This window comes from Panthera pardus, unplaced genomic scaffold, assembly GCF_024362965.1.
Source record: "Panthera pardus isolate Hobbes unplaced genomic scaffold, ASM2436296v1 HiC_scaffold_1, whole genome shotgun sequence".
Lineage (NCBI taxonomy): Eukaryota > Metazoa > Chordata > Mammalia > Carnivora > Felidae > Panthera > Panthera pardus.
In genome coordinates, this window is record NW_026526654.1 from 85,254,266 (window position 1) to 85,276,401 (window position 22,136).

Genomic DNA, 22,136 nt, shown 5'->3' on the forward strand with positions numbered 1-22,136 from the left:
ACATAAGAAAAGACAGCCCCAAAACTCTTTCCAAAGGAAGTGACTGAAACATACTGGGGGAAGAGTTCAAGTCTAGGGATGTTCTCAAAGATAATAATTCTTCTTAATTGAGACCAACAAGCTAAACCATAGGCCTGGTTCAGAAAGAACCAGGTACAGAAACAGATAAAAATAGCCCTCCTGAGGTGAGAACAAACCTCAAAGACCTGTCTCAAAATTATCCCAGCCTGAATTTAATCAGATCAGACTGCTGTACAATTAATGCCCTAGAACACTGTCAAAAACAATAGAATATCCTGTGGGTAATTAGTGGAGCCTAACAACTGGTGTCATACCAAGTGAGTCAGGTAGCTTAATGGAAAAATCAGGGAAAAGGAGTGTCAATACAGACCAGATAAAGCCAAGGTGACTGTGTGCCTGCTCAGGGCTGCACCTTCCAAGGAGCAATACCAAGGTTTCATACTACAGGGGAAATAGACTTCAACTAAAATAGCCAGCCAAATCACAGAATAAACATCAAAACAAATATAAGCCTTGAAGACAGGGGAGGGAAACTAGTATCCAGAGTAGCTACAGTGTATTATGTAAGATGTCTAGTTTTCAGCAACACCAAAAAGTACAAGACATGCAAAGAGACAGGGCAGCATGACCCATATACCCAGTAACAAGTAGGCAACAGAAACTTCCTGTGAGAGGGCCTACATGTCAGAGTTACAAAGAGTTCAAATTAGCCAATACAAACATGTTGAAAGAACCATAAGAAATCCTTAAAGGTATGAGGGTATGAAGGCACATCAAACAGATTATCAAAAAAGAGACAGAAATTATAAAAAAGAACCAAATGAAACTTCTGGAGCTGAAAAGTTTTAATAACCAAAATGAAAAATTCATTAGAGGGGGTCAACAGTAAATGTGAACTGGAAGAAGAAAGAATTATGAAACTTGATGCTACATTAATGGAAAGTATGCAATTTGAAAACCAGAGAGAAAAACAGAATGAAGGAAAATGAACACAGACTCAGAAATATGAGAAGCCTTTAAACACACCAATATAGGCAAATGGGGTATAAGAACCAGAGGAGAAAAGGAATGAAGTAGTAAAACTCTTCAAGGAAATGATAGCTAAAGAGCTTCAAATTAGCTGAACAACATTAATTTGTACATCCACGGGGCTCAGTGAACTTTAAGTGAGATAAATGCAAAGAGATCCATACCCAGACACATGTAGCAAAAATGTTGGAAGCCAAAAACAACAGGAAAATATTGAAAGCAGAGAAATAAAAGTGGCTCATGGACAAGGGAGCTCCAGTTAAGACGTACAGATGACTTCTCATCACACACACACAAAAATGGAGGTCAGAAGGCAGTGCTGAAAGAAAAAAAACCTGTCAACCAAGAATCTTATGCCCAACAAAATAATTTTTCAAAAATGAAGGCAAAACAGAGACATTCTCATATAAACAGAAAAATGACAGGATTTGTTACTGTAATACATGCTTTTCAAGAAATACTAAAGGAGGTTCTTCAGATTAAAAATAAGTAAACCCAGTTCACAAAGAGCATTGATAAAGGAAATTATGTAATCATATAAGACAGTGTAAATGCATTATCCCATCTTGTCTTTTCATAAATGATTTTAAAATAAATTTCATAAAATAGTATAGATGCAAAATCTTTATCAAAATATCAACATACTAAATCTAGAAATATATATAAGGGTACACACAAAAACACCAAATGGGATTTATCTCAGGAATGCAAGGTTGGTTTAACACACAAAAATAATGTCATTCATCATAAAAATAAAGGACAAAAATTACATGATTGTCTCAATAAATTCAGAAAAAGCATTTGACATAAGTCAATACATCTTCATGATAAAAACATTCACTAAAGTAGGAATAGAATTGATCTTTCTGAATCTGATAAAAGACATCTACAAAACTCCCACAGTTAACATGTTTAATGGTGAAAGACTGAATGCTTTCCCCTAAAATCAAGAATGAGGGGCACCTGGGTGGCTTGGTGGGTTAAGCGTCTGACTCTTGATTTCAGCTCAGGTCACGATCTCAGTTTGTGAGATTGAGCCCAGCATCACGCTCCACGCTGAGAATACAGAGCATACTTCATATTCTTTCTCTCCCACTCTCTCTGCGCCTCCCCCGCTCATTCTCCCTCTCCCTCTCGCATGCATGCTCTCTCTCTCTCTCGCTCTGAAAAATAAATAACTATGCTTAAAAAAAGAGGAAAAAATATCATTTACAGTACTTCTATTCATCATTGTTCTGGTAATACTAGGCAGTATAGTTGGGCAAGAAAATGCAATAAAAATCATCCAGTGTAGAAAGGAAAGAGTAAAATGATCTCTATTTGTATATGACATGACTTTATATATATATGTGTATATATATATATATATATATGTATATATAAAATTAAATACTATTAAAATTAAAATACTATTAAAGATAAATTAAGGTTTAGGGTACAAGATTAACACACAAAGATTCAATTTTATTTCTAGACAACAGCAATAAGAAAACAGAAAGTGACACTAAGAAAACAATTCTATTTACCATTGCATAAAAATGAAGAAAATACTTAGAAATAAATTTAACAAAAGTTCAAAATTTATACCTTGAAAATTATAAAACATTGTTGAAAGAAATTAAAGAAGACTTAAATGGACATAAAGTCATCCAACATTTGTGGATTGAAAGATGTAATACTGTTTAGCTCACAACACCTCCCAAATCACTAAATGAATTCAATAAAGTGGCAGGATACAAAATTAATATAAAGAAATCTGTTGCATTTCTTTTTACTTTTTCTTTTTTTTGGGGGGGACAGGAAGAAGAAGGGAAGAGGGAGAGGGAGAGAAAATCTTAAGCAGGCTCCATGCACAATATGGAGCCCAATGCAGGGCTTGATCTCATGACCATGAGATCATGACCCGAGCCAAAGTCTAGAATTGGTCACTTAACCAACTCAGCCACCTAGGTGCCCTGTGGAAGTCTATTGCATTTCTATATCCTGCTAATGAAATAGAAATTTAAGAAAAAAAAAACCATTTAAAATTACACAAAAAAGAATAAAATACCTAGAAATAAATTTAATCAAGATGTAAAAGACTTTATACTCCAAAAACTATAAGACACTGGTGAAAGAAACTGAATTGACACAAACAAATGGAAAGATATATCATGCTTGTGGTCGGAAAAATTAATATTGTTAAAATGTCCATAATACCCAAAACAATTTAAAGATTCAGTGTGATTCCTATCAAAATACCAATAGCATTTTTCACACAACTAGAACAAATAGTCCTATAACTTGTACGGAACCACAAAAAATCCTGAAGAGCCACAGCACTTTTGAAAAAGAACAAATCTGGAGGTATGTATTACAATTCCAGATTCAAGATACACCACACAGCTACAGTAATCAAAACAATATGGCACTGACATAAAAACTGACACATGAATCAACAGAATAGAGACTCCAGAAATAAACCCAAGCCTATACAGTCAATCTACAACAAAGGAGGCAAGAATATACAATGGGGAAAGACAGTCTCTTCAATAATTGGTGTTGGCCATTCACAAAAATAAACTCAAAATGGATAAAGGACCTGAATGTGAGACAGGAAACCATCAAAACCTTAGAGGAGAAAGCAGGAAAAGACCTCTCTGACCTCAGCCGTAGCAATCTCCTACTCGACACATCCCCAAAGGCAAGGGAATTAAAAGCAAAAGTGAATTACTGGGACCTTATGAAGATAAAAAGCTTCTGCACAGCAAAGGAAACAACCAACAAAACTAAAAGGCAACCAACGGAAGGGGAAGAGATATTTGCAAATGACATATCAGACAAAGGGCTAGTATCCAAAATCTATAAAGAGCTCACCAAACTCCACACCCGAAAAACAAATAACCCAGTGAAGAAATGGGCAGAAAACATGAATAGACACTTCTCTAAAGAAGACATCTGGATGGCCAACAGGCACATGAAAAGATGTTCAACGTCGCTCCTCATCAGGGAAATACAAATCAAAACCACACTCAGGTATCACCTCACGCCAGTCAGAGTGGCCAAAATGAAGAAATCAGGAGACTATAGATGCTGGAGAGGATGTGGAGAAACGGGAACCCTCTTGCACTGTTGGTGGGAATGCAAATTGGTGCAGCCGCTCTGGAAAGCAGTGTGGAGGTTCCTCAGAAAATTAAAAATAGACCTACCCTATGACCCAGAAATAGCACTGCTAGGAATTTACCCAAGGGATACAGGAGTACTGATGCATAGGGGCACTTGTACCCCAATGTTTATAGCAGCACTCTCAACAATAGCCAGATTATGGAAAGAGCCTAAATGTCCATCAACTGATGAATGGATAAAGAAATTGTGGTTTATATACACAATGGAATACTACGTGGCAATGAGAAAGAATGAAATATGGCCTTTTGTAGCAACGTGGATGGAACTGGAGAGTGTGATGCTAAGTGAAATAAGCCATACAGAGAAAGACAGACACCATATGGTTTCACTCTTATGTGGATCCTGAGAAACTTAACAGAAACCCATGGGGGAGGGGAAGGAAAAAAAAAAAAAAGAGGTTAGAGTGGGAGAGAGCCAAAGCATAAGAGACTGTTACAAACTGAGAACAAACTGAGGGTTGATGGGGGGTGGGAGGGAGGGGAGGGTGGGTGATGGGTATTGAGGAGGGCACCTTTTGGGATGAGCACTGGGTGTTGTATGGAAACCAATTTGACAATAAATTTCATAAAAAAAAATAAAAATAAAAACCATTAAAAATCAAAAAAAAATTGGTGTTGGGAAAACTGGACAGCTACATTCAAAAGAATGAAACTAGACCTCTTTCTTACACCATACACAAAAATAAATTCAAAATGGATTAAAAATCTAAATGTGAGACTTGAAATTAAAAAATTTAAAAGAATATATAACAGTAATCCTTGGACATTAGGCTTAGCAACACACTTATCCACATGTCTCATCAGGCAAGGGAAACAAAAGAAAAAATAAATTAGTGGGACTACACCAAAACTAAAAGATTTTGCACAGCAAAAGCAACCATCAACAAAACAAGAGGCAACTTAGTAAATGGGAGAAGATATCTGCAAATGATACATTTGATAAGGAGTTAATATCCAAAATACAAAAAGAACTCAACATAAAAAAAAAGGCATCTGATTAAAAATGGGTAGAGGACCTGAATGTCTTCCCAAAGAAGACACCCAGATGGCCGACTGACACATAAAAAGATGCTCGACATGACTGATCATCAGGGAAATGCAAATCAAAACTATGGTGAGATATCACCTCACACCCATCAGAATAGCTAATACCAAAAAGATAAGAAATCAGTGTTGATGAGGATGTGGTCAAAAGGGAGCCCTCATGCACTGTCGATGGGAATGCAAACTGGGGCAGCCACTGTGGAAAACAGTATGGAGGTTCCTCACAAATGAAACATATAAACACCTTATGATCCAGCTATCCCACTAATGGATATTAACACAAAGAAAACAAAAACAGAATTTCAAAAAGATATACACACCCCTAGGATTATTCCAGCACTATTTACAATAGCCAAGATACAGAAGCGTCCCAAGTGTCCATCTATAGATGAATGGATAAACAAGATGTGGTATGTGTGTACACACACACATACACACACATACACACACATACATATACATACAATGGAATATTACTCAGCCATAAAAAAGAACAAGGTTTTTGTTTTGTTTTTGGTGTTTTTTTTTGCCACTTGTGACATCATGGGCAGACCTAGAGGTTATTATGCTAAGTGAAGTTAAGTCAGAGAAAGACAAATACCGTATGATTTCACTTACGTGTGGAATCTAAAAAACAAAACAAATGAACAAAACAAATTGAATAAAACAATTGAACAAAATGCTAGACAAATACAGAGAATAAACTGTTGGTGACCAGATGGCAGGTAGGTGGGGAATGGGTGAAATAGATAAATGGAGATGAAAAATACAGCATAGAGAATGGAGTCAGTAATACTGTAATAACTTTTTATGGTGACAAATGGTGACTAACACTTACTGTGGTGAGCACCGAGTAATGAATAGAATTGTCTAATCAATATGTTGTACACCTGAAACTAATATAACATTGTATGTCAGTTATACTTCAATAAAAAAGTATAAATACAACCCACGGAATAGAACAAAGCATTTACACATTATAACAAGGATTTCTATCTGGGATGTATGAGGAACACTTACAACTCAACAGTAAAAAGACAAAAAGACCCAATTTTTAAAACATGCCAAAGATCTGAATAGACCTTTCTCCCCAGAGGATATTCAAATAACTAATACATGAAAAGATGGTCAACATCATTAATCATTAAACAAATGCAAATTAAAACCACAATGAGGTAATACTTCATGTCCATCAGGGTGGCTATCATCAAAATGACAGACAGCAATGACTGTTGGCAAAGATGTAGAGACTGGAACCCTCATGCACCGCTGGCAGGAATGTAACATGGTGTAGCCCCTTTGGGAAACGGTCTGGCATTTCCTGTAATGGTTAAGCATTGAGTTACCGTATTATTCAGCAATTACGCTGTTAGGTATATGCCCAAGAGAAATGAAAGTCTATGCCACAGAAAAATTTGTACACATAGCAGCTTTATTCGTAATAACCCAAATGTTCATTAATCAATGAATGGATATATGATGGGTATGTGCTATATACATACAATGAATGGAATAGTGTTTATTAACAAAAAGGAATGGAGTATCGATCATGCTACAACAGTGATGAATCTTGAAAACATTACACTAAGTGAAAGAAGCTAGTCACAAGACCACATATTATATGAGTCTATTTACATGAAATGTTCAGAACAGGCAAATCATATAAAGACTGAAAGCAGATTAGTGTTTGCCTAAGGCTGGGGGATGGATGGGGCAGTAATAGCCAAGAGGTCTGGGGTTTCTTCTGTGAGGGAAGGAAAGTGTTCTCAAGCTGATGATGCTGATAGTTGCCTGGTTCTGTTAATATACTAAAAGCCATTGAGCTGCACACTTTGAATGTGTGGATGTATGGTATGTAAATTATGTGTCAATAAATCTGGTAAAGACTTATTGTATACAATAAATAGACTATATTTGGGGGATCTTAGCTCATCCTCAAAATGGAGAAAGGAATTTGAACCACTGTGGTAATAATGAATGCAAATCCAGAACAAGAAATACTATGGTTTTATTAAATTTGTATCTTACGGAATTTCTCTTGTTAAATGTCAAGTATTAAATACAGTAATTCTTGGGGCTCCTGGGTGGCTCAGTCCGTTAAGCATCCGACTTCGGCTTGGGTCATTATTTCAGGGTTTGTGAGTTCAAGCCCCACACTGGGCTCTGGGCTGACAGCTCAGAGCCTGGAACCTGCTTCGGATTCTGTGTCTCTCACTCTCTCTGCTCCTCCCCTGCTCACACTCTGTCTCTCTTTCTCTCAAAAGTAAAATAAAATGTGCTTTTAAAACAATTTTTAAAAATACAGTAATTCTTTTTAAAACATTCATTTTTAAGCATTTTTCTCTAAGATTCACTAAAATTTTCAATCTCATAACATGTAAAATGTCCCCCAGCATGCGCGCACACACACACACACACACACACACACACACACACAACACCCTTACATTCTCTACAAGAAATAAACAATTATGATTATTTGTGCTTACTGGGTGGGACAGAGGAGTAACTAAGATAAAATAATCTTTGCAAATTTCCTTACAAATTAATGGGACTGAATTACTTAACTGCCCACAACACCACACAAATAGGTATAATACATGTTCAAATTTAAAGGCGTTCCGTACCTAACAGGCAAGCAAACCACGTAATCACAAACTCTCACTCACCATCGGGGAGTTCTGTGAAATGACAACCAGTGTTTCCAGGTTCCTACTTTGTAAATTCAGCCTAAATGTGTCATACTAAATGTAACTGACCAAACTTACATTATCTACATAGTGTTATGTTTTAACTTGTATCACATGACATCTATTAATGCAGGACTTTGAAAGTAAGTAGAGAGAGAGAGGATCATCATCCCTACCATTTTCTAGTATATGTAGCAGTTCCCAAACTTGTCTGTACGTCAGAATCAGTGAGAGATTTTTTTAAAAATTCCAGAAGCCCAAACCACCCCCAAACGACCTGAATCACAATCTCTGTGGTTCGGCCACAGGCATCAGTGGTTTGTGAAGCTCACCAGAAGATTCCGAAGTACAGACAAGTTTGGGAATTACTGCTCTAGTACAAGTGTAAAGAAATAAAGAAATAGGCAAGGAATGATTTTACATATATGTAAAAACGTTTGCACTGTTTTTAATGCTTTAATATGCTTTGCATTGTATGGTATTAACTGTATTTCTGGTGATTTATAGCTAATGAAAATCTTATATTCCAAAAGGTCATTAAAAATTTAGAATTTGGGATGCATTCTCCCCTTAATTTACTTCCAATGGTGTCACTGACTTGCTCAGATACCACTATTTTCACCCTCTCAGAGTTCACAGAGGTCGAGGTGGTCGGGTGCAAGGTGCAGTTGGGTACCTCCAGCAGCTGTGGTTTATAGGCTCTCAAGGCAGGAAGGCAGGAGTGGTGGCGGGTGCAAGTATCAAGACCTGAGCACAAGAGCCTCACAGAAAAGCCTCGGAAAGGTTCTGTTACCATAGAAGCGAATCCTATAGGGAGGCCATTTGCAATTCGGATACACATAAATCAGGGACTACATGTATGATGTACATACAGATTCTGCATGTTTGACTGTTTCCTATCAAATAATCTTAAATTAGAAATCCAATGTGCATAAGTTCACCCCATTTTATCATGTCTCACTTACTGTTTACAACATCACTAAAATATTATACACTAGCTCTTTGTGATTTTATTTTGTATTTTTCTGATGACTAATGATATAGAGCATCTCCTCATGTGATTGTTTGCCATTTGTATACCTCCTCTGAGGGAGGTTTTTTTTTCCCAAGTACTTTACCCATTTTTTAATTGAATTGTTGTAGTTGTCCCACAGAGTTGCTAGTGTTCTTTCTGGATAAGAGTTCTTTGTCACGTATACACTGTAATTTTATACCTTAATCTATGGCTTGATTAATTTTCTTAATATTGTTAAAGTCAGAAGTTTTAAATTTAGGTCCAATTTATCAAACATTTTTATGGTCTGTGTTTTTGTTTTCATCCTAAGAAACCTTTGCTCACTGCAAGATTACAAACACTTAATACTGTTTTCTTTTAGAAGTTTGTTTTTCAGTTTTCTGATCTTAATTTTTGTTTATGGATTGATGTAAGAGTTGAGATTTATCTTTTGCCTATTGATGGCCAGTTTTTCCAGTACCTTTTGTTGAAAAGATTGTGCTTTTCCCATGGAATTATGTTGGCATCTTTGAAGCTGTATGAATGGATCTGTATCTGGAATCTCTATGTTTCACTGACATAAATCTATTCTTAGACCATATTGTCTTGATAATTATACTTCATATTTAAATCCCGACCCAGGTAATATAACTTCTCTGAAAAAATTTTGGCTATTCTAAGTCCTTTGAGTTTCAATAAAAATTGTTAAAAATCAGTTGAAATTCTAATTAAAAATACTGAGGTTTGGATTGCAATTTAGTCTATAGATTACCTTCAGGAGAAATGACATCTTAATATTATCAAGTTTTCAAGTTCCTGAACATAGTATATCTCTCCAATGATTTAAGTTGTCTTTAATTTCTCCTAGGAATTTGTTGTAGTTTTTAATGTACAGTCTTTGCACAACTTTTGTTAAACTTATCCATCACTATGCAAGTTTTGGATGCTACTGTAAGTGTTATTTTTATATCTTATTTTCCAACTTTTCATTGTTATCATATAGAAATACATTTTATTTCTCACAATAACTTGCACCCTGTGATCTTGCTAAATTCACTAATTTTCCTAGTAACTGTTTTTTTGCCGTTTTAGTATTTTCTATATATACAACATTGTGAATAAAGAGAGGTTTATTTCTTCTTTTCTTTCCTTTCTTCTTGCACTAATGCACAGTCTATGACCTTCAAAACAATTTTAAACAGAAGTGGTAGGTGTGGACATGTTTTGTTTTTTTCCCTAATATTAAGAAGAAAAATTCCTTTTACCATTAGTTATGATATTAGCTTTTCCATAGATGTCCATTAGCATGTTGAGGAAGTTTCTTTTAATTTCTAGTTTGCTGAAGCTGTTTATTGTGAACAGATTTTGGATTTGATCAAATTATTTTTAAATGCATCTCTTAAGGTGATTATTTTCAGATTTGATTTGTTTATATTTGCTAAGGATTTTGTACTTAAGTTTATGAGAGATATTTGTCTGACTTAACCCATAATATTCTTGGTCTGGATTTTGAATCAGGGTAGTGCTTGCTTCTTGATTTGGGCAGTGTTTCCCTTGTCTCTATTTTCTGAAAAAGTTTAAGATTAGTATTATTTCTTCCATAAATATTTGATAGAATTTACTGATGAAGCCCCAGGAAAGTTTTTAATTATGAAGTTAATCTTATTATTAAATATAAGGATGGTCAGGGTTTTTTTTTTTTATTGAATCTATTTTGTTAATTTGTATCTTTCAAGGAATTTGAGATTTTCATCCAAGTTGTCACATTTATTGACATACATTTGTTTATAGTATTCCCTTATTATATGTGATACCCATACTGATAACTACTGATAATTCTCTCTTTCATTACTGACATTGGTAATTTTGAATTCTCTTTTTTTGTGGTGATCAGTGCAGCTAGATAACTTTATTGATAGTTTCAAAAGACCAACTTTGGGGGCGCCTGGGTGGCTCAGTCGGTTAAGCGGCCGACTTCGGCTCAGGTCATGATCTCGCGGTCCGTGAGTTCGAGCCCCGCGTCAGGCTCTGTGCTGATAGCTCAGAGCCTGGAGCCTGTTTCAGATTCTGTGTCTCCCTCTCTCTGACCCTCCCCCGTTCATGCTCTGTCTCTCTCTGTCTCAAAAATAAATAAATGTTAAAAAAAAAAAAAAATTAAAAAAAAAAAAAAGACCAACTTTGGTCTCACTGATTTTATATACTGTTTGTCTTTTTCCCTATTGTATTAATTTCTACTCTTATTATTCCTTTCCCTTCTATTTAACTGAGATTTAATTTGCTCCTTTCCAACTTGTTGAAGTTGGAAGATTAGGTCATTGATTTTGTAGCCTCCTTTTCTAACATAAGCATCTAAAGATAATTTAAATTCTTCTTAAATTTAAAGGAAATGGATATTCTTTCAAATTTTGTTTCTCAAAATACTTTTGCCTTCAATTTTGAAAAAAATTTTCTGTGTACAGAATTCTAGATTGGAAGTTTATTTTCTTCAACACTTGAAAAATGTTTGCTGTCTTCTGATTTGCACTATTTCATTGGGAAGTCTGATATTTTTCCTATTTGTTTCTCTTCATGTATTTATTATGTTTGCTATTTTTGTGTAGTCTATAGATTTTTCTCTTCATTGCTGATTTTCAGCAATTTGATACTGACATGCTTTGGTGTTGTTTTATTTGCATTTATCCTTCTGGAGATTGCTCTTGGGGTCTGCTGATTTATAGATTCCATCAAATATGGAAAAATTTGATCATTTCTTTTTATATATATTTTTCTCTCACTCTTTCCTTTTTTTCTGGGACTTCAAGCACACATCTATTGGAACTCTTGATATTTCCCACATCTCTGTTCATTCATACCATCTTTGTTCTCTCTGTGGTTCATTTTTAGTTTCTTTTGCCTAAGTTCACTGGGTCTTTTTTTACATCTTTCTCTCATTGCTTTCTTTCAAATGATTGAGTGTAACTGTAATAGCTATCTAAAAGATTTTTCTGCTAATTCACTGCAGTATCTGTTTTTTTCTATTGATTCTACGGCCAATTTTCTCCTGGCTGTGGTTCAAAGTTTTGCTTCTTCATAGACCGCAATTTTATAATGGGTGCTGGACATTGTGAATTTTATGCTGTTGAATGTTTTCTGTTGTATACATTTAAATACTTGGACTTTGGTTTTACAGGAAGTTACATTCCTTATGAATAGTTTGATCGTTCTAAGATTTGTTTTTCTTCTTCTTCAAGTGAGTCTAGAGTATCTTTTACTTAAGAAGTAATTTAGTTCCTATACAAGGGTTATCTCTTCTTAGGTGTCTACTGAATGCTTCATATATTGAATAAGGTCTCTTTACTTTGGCCCATGGAAATAAGAGTAATTTCTAGCAATTAGATCTGGCAAGTTTTGACTCGCAGTTCTGTGGTAACTTGGTTTCCCACAGTAACTGCTCGTTGGTGGCCTTGTGAAATTTCTCAGTACCCATATACAGATTGGCATTCAGCCAAAGAATTTCTGGAGCTCATTCTCTGCATAGTTCCCTCATTTCCAGTGTTCATTTCTACAAATTCCAGCCACCTCTCTAAGGTCCAATCTCTGTCTCATTAACTTAGCCAAAGTGTTGACCCATCTTTGGGCTCTTCCTCCCTGCACAGACCAGAAATTGCCTCCAGGTATGGAAGCAAGGGCAGGAGTGGGTCTCTTTACCCGTCTCTCAGGGATCACAGTCCGGTGCTGCTTTTTACCCAATGTCTGAAGAAATTATTTCATATGTTTCATCCAATTCTCTTTCCTTCTTTGGAAAGACAGCGCATACATAATCAGGGGAGGGGGCAGAGGGAGAAAGAGAGACAGAGACAGAGAGACAGAGAGAGACAGAGAGAGAATCCCAAGCAGGCTCTATGCTTACTGCAGAGCCCAAAGCAGGGCTCCATCTCTTGACTATGAGACCATGACCCGAGCCGAAATCAAGAGTTGGACGCTTAACCGAATGAGCCACCCAGGTGCCCCCCATCCAATTTTCTAATTGACTATAGCAAGAGGAAAAGTACTGCTACTTCTTCATGGGTGGCAGGTAGAGTCCTGGTCTTGCTAATTTTCTTGTCACTGGTCTGTCATGTACTGAGAAAGGTGAGTGAAAGTCTTCTCCTACTAAAATATTTGTTTCCCTTTTAATTTCTCATAGTTTATGGTGTAGAAATGTTATTTGTTCTTCCAGTACTCCAAGTTGTTTCACATTCATTGCCTTTTGTACCATTTGGCATTATAAAGTGCTTGTTTAATTCTCTTCACCCTCAATTTCTTAATTAATATTAATACCATGTTGTATGCTTTTAATTTGTATTTTCCTTTCCTGTAATTTGCTTTTCAAACTTTATGAATTACTTTTTTTAAGGCCTGTTGCTTGTATACAGTATAGAACTGTTTTGTTCTTGACATATAATCAGAGAGATGTTTTTTTTTCAAAAAATAGGTTTTCTTTGCAATATCTCAGATTTCACATTTCCTGTTTCAATATATTTTTTCTACTCTTTAATTATGCGGTTGGATTTCTTTGTGAGTTCCTTGTGTACTGTCTTCTGGTACTCAGGAAGGTTTGGATTTTTGTTCTTATGCTTATTTTTATTATAAGTTTAATAGACATTGCTCTCTTTCTTTGGACAAATCCATTTGTTTCCAAGTATGAAAAAATTTTGTTTCCCATTCTTCCATTTCCCTTCCCTTTCCTCTAGCATCCCATTATCTTGCACATGGTAAACCTTTACACTTTATATAAACTTATAATTCCATTACTTGATTGTTAGCTTTGAATGTTCTTATTTGACTCCTAATTATAGTTGAGACAATCTGCAAACTTACTCTACTTCCCGTCTCATTCACATATGCCCTCAGATATTGTATGAATTAACATCATTTCCACATTGTCTGGGCACTGAATAACCACAATCATATTGATTATTCTAACACTATGTTTGTTTTTGGTTTTGCCTTCTTCATTTTAATTCTACAATTAACATATCAAATGCTCACAACAAGCCTTTTTTGCTCTGGCTTCTCCAATCATTTCTTTGTTAGCTGGGTAAAATAGGTTTTTTTCCAAAATTCCTTTGGTGAGTATACATCATCTAATAAGTTTTGCTGGTCTTCTATTTATTTGCTTTCAAACCATTTGCAAACATATTTTATACATTACACAAATGTATAGTATAGTATAGTATAGTGGATAATAACCATATAAATCATGTAGAATAGACTATCCTGCCTTTTTCCCTACAGTCTCTTTTTATTGATGCTGTGCCTGCTACTTCTGTATTATTCCTCAAGAAACCAGATTTTTCTTTCCCAGCTACTGGAAGAAGTTTCTTTTAAGGGGAGTATTTTTGCTGATATTTTCCGAGGTCTGCTGCCCTCAGCCAGCTTGATATTTGCTTTACCCTGGAGCCTTGACCATCACTTACCAAGCACAGCTTCTGTGCTCACCTTAGCTGCTTCGAAACTCTAATTAGCTTTCTGAGATTGTGGATTTTTTTTTTTTTTTTGTCTCATAGTTACCCCGACAAAGATTCTGTGGAGGTTTTCTCTATTTGCATCATTGATTTTGTACAGTATCCAGAAGGAAAAGAATCTCTGTTTCACATCACCATGTGCATAGTGGAAGTTTCCCTGGTGACCCAACAAAGCTTCCCTTTCTCTTTTCCCTTTGTGAATATGCAGTTGGACAACATAAGTCAATATGGCCTTTTTTTTCCTTTTTTTGCAGTTTTCTCCCTGTTTCTAGGCAGCTAAAAGATTGTTCTCATCTATACTGTCACCCCATTCCCAATAAAACTCACCAAGTTAGGTCTATACACAATCCAGACTCATTGTCACTTCCCTAGGTGACCCCACATATTTACCTCTAGGTTCTGTCAATGAGATGCCCTAATATTCCACTGCAGATAATTTTAAGAAAGGGTATGAGCCTTGTGTATTTTTAGTGAGTTCTTAATCAGGAGAAAATGGAATGAGTGAGCTTCTGAATTGGTATTAAGATCAGGGATTTGCACCCCAATATTTCCATATCAACCAGGACCAGAAGCACCAGTATATATTCGAGAATTTTAAAAAGGGAAAATAAGGGGCACCTGAGCGACTCAGTCAGTTAAGCGTCCGACTTCGGCTCAGGTAATGATGATCTCGCGGTTCCTGGGTTGGAGCCCCGCGCCGGGCTCTGTGCTGACAGCTCAGAGCCTGGAGCCTGCTTCTGCTTCTGTGTCTCCCCCTCTCTGCCCCTCCTCCACTCATGCTCTGTCTCTGTCTCTCTCTCTCAAAAATAAACATTAAAAAAATAAAAATAAAAAGTGAAAATAAGTGAAAAAAAATCATCCTAATCTTGAGATAGTTTTGACTCTTTATACAGAATGAAATTCATTAGTTATAGCAGATTTAGCAATAATTGAAGAGACTATGAAATTCCATTGTAAATTTAAGTTACCTGTTAGGTTTATTATTTTAGTAATCCTGGGAAAGGAATAGTGTCAGAGGTGTTATTTCAAAATCCTGAAAATCCTAATCTTGTTTTCCAGCGTCACTCATTGGATTGGACTTTCGGTTTCCCAGATGGCTTATTTGCATGTGAAACTAGGTTTAATAATCACATTCATGTGCTCCTTGCAATTTACTGATTCATTTGTTGCTTAATATATCTTTGGAGTGAGAAATGGAAAAGTGTCACAACGACAGGTGAAGCGAGCATCGTTGTCACTTTAGAAATATGACCAACAATTGAGAAACATTTTTGGTGGCCAATATGGGTACCTTTGGTAAAAATAAATTCAAATCTATATTTAAAACTCTATAAAAATAAATAAATGACTTTTTCATTTTTCAGATATGGTCTTACAAGGGGGTTACACTACAGACTATTTGTTTCTTGGAAATTTCATTTATACGGTAAGATTACCCATATGATTCAATCGCTTTTTCTAGTTTTTAATTGAAAAGTTCAAGCATTATAAGAATTCCATAAGTTTTAAATCTCCCTCATGCTCCCATACTTTTTCCAAGGAGGAACAGTGGTTGCATATGCATGTGTGTTGTGTGTGTGTATATATACACACACATATGTAATTTGTAGGAATGTGAAATACATGTACCTAATGTATATTATCCTCTCTTCTTTTGCACAAGTAGGGAGATGCTATTTTATATCTTGTTTTTTCACTACACAGCGTACCTGGGTGATGGTATTTAACTAGTCTCCTATTAGTGGAAAGATTGTTCTGGGTCCTTTGCCATTATCAACAGTGTTGCAGAGTCTATTCTTTACGCCCACGGGTAGGTAGATCAGTAGGATAAATTTCTAGAAGGGTAACTGGCTGGATCAGAGAGTACTGTGAATCTCGGAAATTATTACTAAAGTATCCCCCAAATAGGTTGTACACAGTTAGTCATGAGAATATCAGTTTCCCAAGCCCCCCACTGGCGGTAGTCTTACCACACTTTTTGATCGAGTAGGTAAAATGGTATTCTATTGCAGTTTTTGCTTTGAGGATAGCGTATGTGCATGAAGTAAAAAAAAACCCTTTCATTTCTTTTGTATGTGTGTGTATAAAAGTTTGTTGAATTACTTTACCAATTGTCCTACAGGGTTGTTGGTCCTTTTATTAGTAGTAGTAGATATTTATGTGTTAAGGATGTTAATTTTCCCCCCATATCTGTTACATAAATGTATTTCCAGTTTTGCATATTATTTTTCATGCCATTTTTGTCATGCATGTATTCTGCATGTTGGTTTTATGTAGTTAAATTTATTGATATTTTTATTTATGGCTTCTGAGTTTTGTGTCTTATTCACAATGTTGTATGTTATTCTTTTGGTCTGCAAGTGGAAACATATTCCTCTGCATGTTTGGTTTTTTTTTTTTTCATTTAACAACACATGTTGGAACAACAAAACCACAAACCATGTTTTTCCTCATGTTTTCTTCTACGTAAGAAGCAATTTATTGGCATATTGCCTCTTTTCACTTTAGCTGGTTGTCGTTATTACTTCATGATAATGGGCGTGGCTTTTAACTCTGTGTTGTATCTTCCTAAACATCAAATGAGGTTAGGTAGTATTTTCTTATTTATTTGGAAATACGCATATAGTAAATTTCCTTCTTTTCAGACCTCCTCACACATAGACATGCATGCATCCAAACATAAATGATATTCCTTTTAAGATGCCCGAGTAAATTGATATAAAGGAATCTCAACCTCCTAAGACAAAAAATGAATATACACAGTAAAACCAGCAACAACAAACTATGGCAAAATCAGTTCAGCACAGCAACCAAAGAAGTAGAGGGGACGGCACCAATGCTAAAAACCTCAAAATGAGATGTCAGGGGAGAAATGGGAGAGTTGGCGGGGGCAGCATGGTGACATCATGCTGTTCCCAGTGCCAGTGAGTTGGAGGAAGCACTAAGCCAAAACACAGCAGCTGGAGGAATGGAGTAAACCTCCAGGGAGGTAGAGTCTGCCTTGATGCTCTCAGGGAATTAAAGGCGGCCAGTGGAACTAAAGCCCAGCGCAAACCGTGTGGCGGGCAAGGGAGGTTCAGGATAATGGCAAAGACGGACTTGGAGCGGTAGGCAGGGGCCAGTGCCTTGCCACCCTTAAGGTTTTGGAGAAGCTTAGATGGGACGACGCAGGCTAGCTGCAACGCTGAGTCTAGAGTGAGAAGAGTGGACATAAAGTCTGCTTCAAAAGCAGGACTTTAAACACCGAGTGTATCACACGTCTATTGCTGCACAGGAACCCACACTGTGACAAAATCATACTTAATGGAACACTGAAAGCTTTTTTTTTTTTCTTTTGAGATTAAGAATAGATGAAAAGTAAGAAAGGTGCTTGGTTTTCCCACCTTTCTTCGCCATCGTGGAGGAGTAAGATAAGGGGAGGAGCACAAGACGTTGAAAGGGGAAAAGCTAGTTTTCAACCATAGATGACACAAGTGTGCACGCAGAAAACACAAAAAAATTCTACAGATAAAATATTACAGTTACTAAGAGAGGCTGGCAGCCTGCTGGATATTGGCCAATATTTAAAAAATTAGAAATCCTATTTCAATATACCAACAATAAATATTTGGAAAATAAAAAATTTACATACTATTTTACCATTGTATCAAAAATAGGAAAAACATGAATAAATCTAACAAATGACATCCATGACTTCTGAGGAAAATTATAAGACTTGATTGGAAACATTAAGAACGTCTAAATGGAGAAATACTCAATACTATAAAGGAAGTCAGCTGTCCTCACATTGATTTATAGATTTACTGTAATCCCAATCAAAAGCCCCAGATGCCTGATGAGCTATTTCTAAAGTATGTATATGTCCAAATGCAAAAGGCCAAGAATAAGCAAAATGCTTTTTACGGCGATTTCAATCTCCCTCGTTCAACTGTGCTTTTTATCGATGGCACTTGGATTTCTAATCAGAAAGAAATCTTCCATTCCATTTATAAAGAATGTAAATATAAGGTCATGATAGAAGCATGGCTTTTGTCATATTCTGAAGGGCTTCTAAATATGAAGCACTTACTGAGAGGCAATACATTCTCTCCTTAATTAGAAGCTAGTAAAGCAATTAGCAACTATGGCACCAGAGTTCACTGGACATGGAGAAGGGGGGTCGGGGGTAGGGGGAGTCAGGGAGGGAGTGGGGTGATGTGGACCCTAATGGAAATTTTAATACATTCTCCCAATCTATTTCCCCTTTCCATCTCTTTGCACAGTATGTAGTTGTTACTGTTTGTCTGAAAGCTGGTTTAGAGACACTATCTTGGAATAAAGTGAGTATTCTTCAGGGTAGTTCTTCAGTCCAGTATAGTTGTTTGCATGTTGATTTACTTTTTAAACTTTAGAAAATAAGCATCTTGTTCTGTTCTTCATATTTTACCTTCTTTTGGTTTGCATATCGAAATGATGATTTAAGCTGATGATGCCATGTTAATCATCTAATGTTTTTAAAAATTCATTTCCCTGCCTTATATCTTAAATAGATTCAATTTATCATGATATTAATTGAGATCCTTAATTATTATTATCCAAGTACAGAACTATAATAGAAAATTTAGCGAATACAGAAAAGGAAAGAAATAAAAATTGCTTATACGTTTCAATGTCAATGACATGGGCATTTTGGTTTCTATTTTTCAGTCTTTGTTTTATTTATTTATTTTTCATAAAAATAGAATTCTAATGTACCTAATAGTTTATGATTTGCTTTTTTTCACTAGACACTAGATCTTTAACATTTTTCCATATCTTTAACATTTATACCTCATTTAATGACTGTATAATATTTTATCACTTGGGTACTTATTTATATTTTTAGAATAATTGTTTTTTAACTTCTGTTACTGTAAATGATATATAATCAGTACTGTTATGAACACAGATGTACTTGTGTATTTACAGACACGAGTAATAATTTCCCTAGGATATTATTAAAAGTGGAACTTCTGATACGTAGAATGTTTTTATAAACTGATCAGTAATTTAAGAGAATCTATATGTAGGTACATATACACCTATAAATCAGTTGTTTTCCAAGTTGCACTCCAAAGTTTATGACAGAAAATGAATTTTAACCGGTCTGTCACTTTTGGAGAGCTAAGATTATGTAGCATATCATGAGTTTCTGCTCCTGTGTAATCAACACAGTTCTCACTGCTCCTGTCCCCAACTGAACATCAACATAAAGGTGGGACTGAAGTGTGTCGAACAAAAATTATTTTATTAGCAATTCATAAGGCACACCACTTGTAAATGTGGTATTATACTGCATTAATGTAACATAAACAAGCAGTTATTTTCTATTCCTCCTTTTAATTGTTATTAAGTTCCCTGCAGTATGAATGTTTCTTAGATCCACGATGACCTTACACTACCCACATACGGTGAATCTCATTTATGAATACGGCATCATTTCAAGGCCAAAGCAGACTGAACAAAACACAGAGGTCTCTTCTGGCCTACAGGCTACCAGGCTCCTGCCCTCCAGCTCACATGTTGGCTAGGAAGGAGCCTGGGGATCAGGGCAGCAAAGAAAAGGGACTGGTGCTCCCGTTTGGTCAGAGGCTGCTCTGCCCTGTGTGGAGAGTCCAGGAGGGAGCTTGTGCTTCTTCACTGGGGAAGAAGATTCTGCAAGCCACTATTTAGGTACAGAGAAGGAGCCAGGGCAGAGATAACAGGATAGATCTTAGAGCAGCAATGGTGGCTTACTGCTGTCCCCCAGGGGATGGTCCCGACAGAAACCCACCTGGGATCCAAGCCACGCAGAATGCCTCACATTGCGGCTCATGCTTATGCCAACTCTAAGGGAATGGTTACATGAAAATGCACTCAAGTGTTAGAAGAGTTTAAAGCTCACACTCTTGAGCGGATGCTCTTCTCCACCATCTCCTACGTGACCACAAGAGAGAAATCCTTTGAGTAAGAGATGATTTCCAAACAGTGTAAAAAAACTGCCTTTGAAAGTGACTCATAAACAAGTAACAATAAATACTCTAATAAACAGCAGATTGGGGTTTTTCCCTCCATATTTTTGTTGTTCAGATAGGATGAAGCAATGAGCAGTACCTACTAGGATGACAGCACTTGAACCCTTAAGAGATTATCTCATCTAGCAAATCACTGATTTATGCACAGATGATAACTCTGAGGTACCCAGTACGACCAGGTTTAGAGCACAGGTCTCCTACTCATGTCATGACGATTCCTCTGCGAACACAAATCATACAAGGCAACAGATCAGATCAACAGAAGGACCTGCCTTCTTATCATTTACCATTAAGAATTCGGCAGTTTCTAGCCCCAGGCACAGACAGTGATCCTTCACCCAAGATTACCTTGATCTGACTGACATAGGGACTTGATATGCACAGAAAACCCTCCAGTTTCATTCAGTCTAAGAATCACAACTTCTGCCATTTTCCCAGAATTATTCATGCAGGACATATACGATAAGGTCAAATTTTTACCCCTCTCGATTTCTGTTCAAACTTTATTTTGAGAAGGATGTTAGAAAGGAAAGCTCAAGTGTCAAGAAATCAAAAGAGTGTCATTTTCTTCACGTGAGAACATATGGCCCGGACAGTTGATAGAGTTAAATAATTTCTTCCTTTTAAATGGAAAAGGCTGAAGGGTTTCTGTAATATTTTTCTTTCTGCAGTTTAATCATCTGGCAATTTGGGGAAGCATAATTATATGGCTGGTGTTTTTTGCAATTTACTCTTTCTTATGGCCCACCATTCCTGTTGCTCCTGAAATGACAGGACAGGTTAGTTCTAGTAACTGTCAGTGGTGAGTATGCTTTACATTCCTCATGAAAACTTATGTTTGTTAATAATAACAGTCTGTGGGGCGCCTGGGTGGCTTGGTCGGTTAAGCGTCCGACTTCGGCTCAGGTCACGATCTCACGGTCCGTGAGTTCGAGCCCCGCGTTGGGCTCTGTGCTGACAGCTCGGAGGCTGGATCCCGTTTCAGATTCTGTGTCTCCCTCTCTCTCTGCCCCTCCCCTGTTCATGCTCTGTCTCTCTCTGTCTCAAAAATAAATAAACGTTAAAAAAAATTTTTTTTAAATAATAACAGTCTGCTGCCTACTTTCAAAGTAATTTGGAAAGAAAAGATGAAATCAACACAATTAGAAATAGCTGGTGACCCAACTAAATTCTGGTTGAAGTTTTAGTTATAATATTGTTTTATCGAAATCGCATTACTTCAAACTTCAAAATTACTTAGCTATGGTTTCCAAAATTGTTATCTTTTGTGCCTAACTGATAAAAGCTATAATCACAATCATCTAAAATAGCTAATATTGTAGTTATATTTTTCATGTTAATGTGCTATATGCTTAAATTATTAGGTACTTGTTATAAGGAATGTATGGCAACTAAGAAACCATTTTTATTTGAAATGTTTTACCAGAATGGACATTCCTTGGACCTCCAGAAGCTCCAGCTTCTAAATATTAGAAACTTTTATTTCACTTATGTTAAACCTCAGAGGTGATATAATTTTTAGACTTTTACAATTGTTTACATATTTATAAATTCTACTTTGTCTATACCTATTATGGGGAATAGGCCTATGATGCCTACAAAATGGATCACAGAATTATGATTTTAGGACTAGAGGTAGCCTTGGTCCAAAGTTATTCACTTGCCAAATGGAGAAA

At 36.2% G+C, this 22,136-nt stretch overlaps 1 protein-coding gene across 6 annotated transcripts in view; it reads left to right on the forward strand.

The window, feature by feature from the left end:
• Positions 1 to 22,136, forward strand: part of LOC109266144 (phospholipid-transporting ATPase IB-like) — a 225,712-nt gene that overhangs the window by 168,431 nt on the left and 35,145 nt on the right. For 5 of the 6 annotated variants that reach the window (XM_019447931.2, XM_053900771.1, XM_053900778.1 and 2 more), the window contains 3 exons: positions 15,793 to 15,854; positions 18,691 to 18,747; positions 21,132 to 21,239. In XM_019447931.2, coding sequence (XP_019303476.2) covers positions 15,793 to 15,854; positions 18,691 to 18,747; positions 21,132 to 21,239 — 227 coding nt within the window. The remainder of the gene's footprint in view (positions 1 to 15,792; positions 15,855 to 18,690; positions 18,748 to 21,131; positions 21,240 to 22,136) is intronic. The other variant, XM_053900764.1, reaches the window with a different exon arrangement.